The sequence below is a fragment of the Melampsora larici-populina genome, assembly GCF_000204055.1.
Source record: "Melampsora larici-populina 98AG31 unplaced genomic scaffold MELLAscaffold_24, whole genome shotgun sequence".
Lineage (NCBI taxonomy): Eukaryota > Fungi > Basidiomycota > Pucciniomycetes > Pucciniales > Melampsoraceae > Melampsora > Melampsora laricis-populina.
The window spans coordinates 1038048-1044928 of NW_006768788.1; the positions used below are offsets into that span (position 1 = coordinate 1038048).

General features: G+C 44.6%; 2 protein-coding genes across 2 annotated transcripts; one reads left to right on the forward strand and one right to left on the reverse strand.

Moving 5' to 3' along the window:
- Positions 1-1037: 1037 nt before the first annotated feature.
- MELLADRAFT_56433 (uncharacterized protein) lies at positions 1038-2978 on the reverse strand (the record flags this gene model as incomplete). Its single annotated transcript, XM_007411281.1, has 9 exons — positions 1038-1280; positions 1352-1453; positions 1528-1963; positions 2032-2180; positions 2249-2395; positions 2474-2542; positions 2612-2643; positions 2730-2763; positions 2835-2978. 9 exons carry the CDS (start codon positions 2835-2837, stop codon positions 1254-1256), a joined length of 999 nt encoding a protein of 332 aa, XP_007411343.1.
- Positions 2979-4225: 1247 nt separating this feature from the next.
- Positions 4226-6113, forward strand: MELLADRAFT_88092 (uncharacterized protein; the record flags this gene model as incomplete). Its single annotated transcript, XM_007411255.1, has 2 exons — positions 4226-5608; positions 5706-6113. 2 exons carry the CDS (start codon positions 4226-4228, stop codon positions 6111-6113), a joined length of 1791 nt encoding a protein of 596 aa, XP_007411317.1.
- Between the last annotated feature and the right edge of the window lie 768 nt (positions 6114-6881).

The following is a 6881-nucleotide window of genomic DNA, read 5'->3' on the forward strand; positions in this document are numbered from 1 at the left end:
TCCAAATACCTAACTTAACTAAGTCCCTCTCGGACGAACGAGTAGTCGAGAGAGGGACTTATACCTTATACCACAACTTTGGCGTATGAGCCGGAGAAGTTTGGCTGGGCACCTTTTCAATCTTCTATATCTCTATAGCCTACAAACAAATATCCTCTGTACCAAAGAAAAGTCCTCTGCGCCTGATCATCTTACACACGCACATCTTTTCAAATCCCTTCTTTGCCGCCAGGGAAGCCCTTAAAAACCGACTTGAAAAATTGTTTTTGTGTAACATTTCAGCGCGTTTGGTGTGAGCTTTTGACAGGCTGGACAGCTTTCTGTCCGATTTTGGTGATTTTTGCAAACTTCACAATTGCATTGCTCCGTGAGTTCTCAATCAAATTAGATGTAGGCTACACACATGTGTGTAGATTAAGCAGGCGCATAGCTCTTTTCTTTGGTCCCAAGGACATTTGTTTGCAGGATCCACAGATATGGCGCATTGAAAAAGTCCCCAGCCAAATGTTTCCGGCTCATCCGCCAAAGATGTGGTATAAGGTATAAGTCCCTCTCTCGACTACTCGTTTGTCCGAGAGGGACTTAGTCTCGACTACTCGTTCGTCCGAGAGGGACTTAGTTAAGTTAGTCCAAATACTAAGTGCTGATTGGTCAATGATAGTGAACCTATTCCACTTTGATAAATGTGTTTACATGTAACATCTCAGCTTGCAGCTTTTGACAGGTTGAACAGGTTGCTCAGAGATTTTGGTCTTGTTTGCAAACTTCAACCTTCCATTGCTTTGCAATCATTGCATCAAATACACAATCATCCATGTGAATGTATGCAGGTTGAGCAGACACACAATACCTTGCTTTGATCAAAAGACTGTTTATTTGTAGGGTAAAAAGTTATGACAGGTTTATAAACGCCCCAGCCATAAGTTTCTTGCTCACAGGCCAAATTTTGTGGATAGCTCATAAGTCCCTCTTTTGCAGGCTCACTCGCCGAGAGACTCTTTTAGGTTATATATAGAAATAAATTTCCCATCATTCATCTTTCATCCCAATTTTAAGAACCAATTCATTTCAGTCATCACCATCTTTTGTTTTTTTTACATTTCTCTTTTTTGAAATCACACAGTCAAAACAATCTTTCAATATCCTACACACATCATCATATTCCTTTGAATTCATTCAACTTTTGTAATCATTCTTACACAACCCCAAATCAAGAGTAAATCTTCCAAAAACACTCGGGAAGAAAACCCGATTTAGAGCTTGTTGATAAAGCCAACACCCTGCGAAAAATTAAAAAAAGTGAACATCAGGTAACAATTTGACAAAAAAAGTTGAATTAATGTAAAGTTACCTTGGAGATGTTACCCTTAAGTTCAGCAATGCAAGTTTTAAGCATTTCTTGTTCAAGAGAAGAAAGGTTTCCGATTGGCAAGACTTTTTCAACCCCATTGCTCTATGAACCAAAGTCATCATCAGTGAAATTTCATGAAATTTCGAGGTCTGAGTCATCAATGGATTTTCACTTACTCCAAGTTCAATTGGAACTGCAAAATACCCAAGTCCCTCCACCACACTGGCAATATGAGCTTCAGATTGAACAGCAATATAAGCCATCTCTGTCACTCCAGTCTTTCCTTCCCATTTAGCTTTGATCAAACTGTCGGCAAATCGGAAACCAGCGTAAGCCATACTCAAGGTAGCACTACCTTTCCCTTCTTTAGCTTCGACGACTTCATCCCCACCAAATTGGATTCGATTGATAAGTTCCTTAAGTTTGGTTTCATCTGATAAGATAGATGATGGTAGGGATGGAGAGGATTGCGATAAGAGTGGTAGGATCGTGTGACCCGAATGACCACCGATCACTGGGACCTTGTATTGGTGTGCTTTTTCGGGTTGACCTGCTACTTCAGCTGTGAAGGCAGATGCTCTTACTACATCGAGTGTGGTAACACCGAACAATCTAGAGTTTACGCGTCATCAAAATTAGATATTTCTCAAATTTTCATCGGTTCATGGGAGAAGTCTTACCTCTTAGGGTCAAAGACACCAGCCTTCTTGAAGACTTCGGCCACAACCGGAACAGTCGAATTCACTGGATTAGAAATCACCAAGATAAAAGCCTTTGGACAATGAGCCACCATTCCATTGGCCAAGTCTCTTACGATCCCTGCATTAATCTAGCAAAGAGACATGAATAAGATTATATGAACGGAATTAAGTTTTCGAGATTCGGAAAGAGACTAACATTGAACAAATCATCTCGGGTCATTCCGGGCTTTCGAGGTACACCTGCAGGGATGACGACCAAATCGGCTCCTTTGAGAGCCTTCGATAATCCTTCGTCATCCGCCGAGTAACCACAAACTGTGCTAGGGGTATTGATATGAGCAATCTGTTTCAAACATCCCATTCATCAACTTTCGTCCGCATCGACGTGATTGAGATTATGACTGGATGACGTCATGCTTACATCTACCGCCACTCCCTTTACCATAGTTGCCACATCGAATAAAGCCAATTCAGTGATATGAGGGTTTTGCTAAAGATAACCCGATCGGTTAGTCTATTGAACTTGTCTCATCAGAACTTCTTGAATTCAAAAGCTCACCTTGAGTAACAGTGACAAGGGTTGGCCAATGCCTGAGATCAGATTGAAAAGAAATGAAGTTATTCAGCCAATTGATCGGGATGGAAGTCTAGATTTTGAGATATCAAGTTAAACTGACCACCGGCAGCACCCAAAACAGCTACTTTGAGAGGCTAAAAAGGCAAGATCACGAAAGTCAAATCAATAAAAGAGTGATTGCGTGTATAGTTTATGACAAACCAACCATGATAGAAATTGAATGAGTGGATTGATAGGATGGGTAAATGGATATGAAGATGGTGGTAGATTTGTTATCTTTTGTACGATAGAACTTGTTGTTTTATAGTGTGGTATGCTATGACTTGATATGATGACTGAGTGGTTGGGGTTAAACAACTGATTGTCGATCGTTTGGAAGGAAATCGATCAAACTATGTTTGTACAGTTTACATACATACACACTTCACAAGTGTTACACAACATACGATGCAAGATGTTTATCTGGGAAGTTGGGAACGTTCAGTTAACTTGAGCCCCACGCCAAGTTGATATAAACTTGATGCCAAGTACTCTTAAACCTTGGCATCATTAGTCACTTCTTTCATACTTTAATTAGGCTTAGCCTGAGTTGAATATCATGTGTGAATGACCAAATTCCATGATGCCATATCTAGGACAATCAATAAACTCTTGTGTGAGTGTTAGCTGCAGAATTTCCAAGAATTTGATTTTTGGTATCCTATTAAACTTATCCAAGTCCCTTCCGTGCGAGAAGCAGCAAAGGAGAGCAAGGGACTTGGATAAGCTTAGTATCCTGTGCAGCACTGAGTCTTCCAAGAATCTGCACGAGTCACCATCGGGACAGCTCGGAACCCAATATTTCAGAAGACTCAGTCTCGGATTCACAATGATCTCCAATGAGTAGCAATATGTATCCTTGAGAGTCGGTACGGGTATTGACACACGGGAATGGGTCGAAACGGCGTCGGGTAGTGAAAGCACGCGGGCCCAACCTAGACGTCCATCCTCCTCGCGTGATCAACCATATCTCACATACGAAAAAGGATGGACGTCAAGGGTTGAGGAAAAAGATTCCTATAAAGACAACGCCCGTTCCCCATCAAGGAATCTGTTCCCCATCGAAAAGTCAATTCTAAAAAATTTCTCTTCGTGTCTCCGCGGCTTTCTCTCCAAGCCTTGCTATCAACTCCAAAATTCGAAAAACATCATATCTTCATTTTTTCGTTTAGAGAAACGTAGTCTTGCCTTCTTAAGACAATACGTTCAGAGTACATCGCGACATAGATTTAATTGCCATATATAAAGCCTTCAGAGACCCGATTTTTCTTCTTGATTCAAACTTTTTCGTTTTAAGGCTATGATAGCTGAAGCAAATTCGCATAATGATCGTTATAAAGCCATCGATGCGATCCTGGAAAACTACCGTGTCAAAGGCGGCAGCTCCCATGTCAGCATGGTCGAGCTCCGTGACCAAGTGGCACAGGTATACAATCCAAAGGCGCCAGACTTCTTGTACCACTGGTCTGCAGTTGCTAGGGTCGCAATCGCCCTCAATCACAAGCACCGGAGGATCGAATACACACCGTGGATGAGATCCCCCGGAACGCTGACCCCATGGGGAAACCAGCCATCGTCCTCAGCAGGAAGGTTGAAACACCTTTCGAGGTGGAATACTACCGTCCTCCACAAGGATTCATTGGGGAACGAATGCCGGCGGGAGTCAAAACCAAAGACGGATTTCCAGAGGAAATCGAGGATAACTCCATGTTCCCTGCAGGAGTATCACATCACACAAAAACCCCGGCTTCATCGTCACCTCCACCACCGCCCTTCAATCCAAAACTTCCTTCACCAGACCCTCCTCCATCGTCAGGGAAGGGGAAGAACCGGCGCCGACGCCAAAAACGTTCTAGCATTATCTCTACGAAACAAATACCTTCAACCTCAGCTGTGCCCTTGTCCGTTCGAGTTGCGCCGCCTACTCAATCTACAACAGGAACATCAAACCCTCATCCAGTCGCTACCCAGCACAGCGGTAGCTTGTTTGACCGTATGGCTCCTGGGCCATCCGGAGGATTCAAGGAAACTCCACCACCAACCGTTGGAAAATCCAAACGCAGAAGAAACTCTTCTCCTCCGCCTTCTTCATCAGATTCGTCGTCAGACGACGATTTCTCCCCTCCTCCTAATCCAGCACCAGCTGTCTCTGGGGCACCAGCCATCTCTGGGTCGGACGGGGATGACGATGACGGCTTGGCTCCGTTCTTGGCTCACAATGAGCATCTCTCCCCCAAAGCATTTACTCCTCTATCTCGAGAAGTCCAAAAAATCACACTCTTGTATAAATCAAACATCAAAAAATATGTCTCGCTTTTCAATTCCTGTGGCAATAAACCAGGCAACTGGCATAACTCCCTCACAAGAGACCTTCTGGAGTATAATTTTGTGGATCTTCGAAAATTGTATGGCGAAGTTTCATCCTCCACCCCCTCGGAATCCTTCCTTAAGGTTAACAATTCCGGCAAACTCAAGAGTATCGATGGTGCCACACCTAAAGATATCAACGACAACAACCATTGGAAGGACCTCATGGGGGTACTACGACATGCATACATCGCGGCGTATCCCCCAGCGGCAAACTCCATCAAAAAGTACTTCGATTACATTTTCGGGTTGCCGGGACTCTTCCAAGCAAAGGTCAACTGGGAAGATGTTAGAGACTTCGACGTCGAGCTCAGAAAAGAATTTTCATCCAGGCCATGGCTGGTGTGGGGAGACTACACCCACGACAGCTTACGAGGCATCGACAATCGAGTCCTTTACAGTGCAGCCAGCCGATTTTCTCGCTCTCACAGAACCTCAGCTTCAACCCCTTTGGCGCCTCGCATCACTACCGAGCCGGAGAGCTATCAGTCCACTTCGTCACGCCCTGCTCCAGCAAAGAAAACCAAAGGCAAACGAAAGAAACCAAACTATGAGGTCAAACCGGCAAAAAATGTTCCTATTGCTGATCAAATCTGTAACAACTGGAATCTTGGCGTTTGTCCCAACTCGGACCGTGACTGCGAGCGAATCCACAATATCTGCAACAAAGTTGGATGCAATGGCTCTCATCAAGGAAGCCGAGAGCACAAATGAACCAAACGGACGACGCTATCTGCGAGGCCTGGAAATCGACGAACTCTCCGACGGGTTCTCAGCCTCAGTCGAATCATCCTTAAAGGCTGAGCCTTTACCATCCCCACCTTCGCTCTCCTCGGACCCCCTAGCAGCTTACGCCATCGAACGCAGGCCGGACCTGTTCTCCATCAGCTGCCCAATCAACGTAACCAACCTCTCATTTTTACTAACCAACCATCCAAATCGGCCATTTGTCGACTCAGTATTGCAGGGCCTAACCAAAGGCTTCTGGCCAATCTCATCGCTACCCTCCAACGAAACTACCTGCCCTAACAACCACGTGTCCAATAAAGAAGAAGAACAAATTCTTGAAAAGGCATGAGACAAGGAAGTACAACTGGGAAGGTACTCTCCACCCTTCTACACCCTCCTGCCAGGCATGAAAGTGTCCCCATTGTGCCTAGCGACAAACCCAAACTCGGGAAAAATTAGGACATGCACAAACATGTCCTTCGGAAATCCCTCCCCAAACGACCTTATCGACAAAAGCCAAATAAAAATTGATCTTGACTCCATAGCCTCCTTCGTACCGGTTCTAATAATCCATCACAAATCAAATCAAGTTATGATCCTATGGAAATCGGACGTGGACGGGGCGTTCAGAATCCTACCGGTTTCGCGACAATGGCAGTTCCGCCAAATCGTGCGAGTAGGAAAAGCCTTCCATGCAGACAGGAGAGTAAATTTCGGATGCTCCAGCTCACCGAAGCTGTGGTGCTCATTTTTCTCCTTGGTCTTATGGATCGCATCAAAAAAGTTTGGTATTCAAAACTTGAATTCCTATATGGATGATTCGTGGGGCGCAAGCCTCGCATCCGACGTGGTCCTATTCAAAGGCCAAAAAATTCCCCTATAGCAAGCCAAGTTCTTGTCAATCTTTGAATTCCTGGGAATCCCGTGGGCTTGGGAAAAACAACTCTCAGGCCCAGTCCTAGAAATCATCGGACACACAATTAGCTGCAATGACCTATCAATATCACTATCGGAGAAGAAAAGATCAGAGCTAATCCAAGCACTCCGTGCCTTTACGTCAAAAATATCCCATCCTCTGATAGAATGGCAGCGTCTGACAGGTTGGGCCAATTGGGCT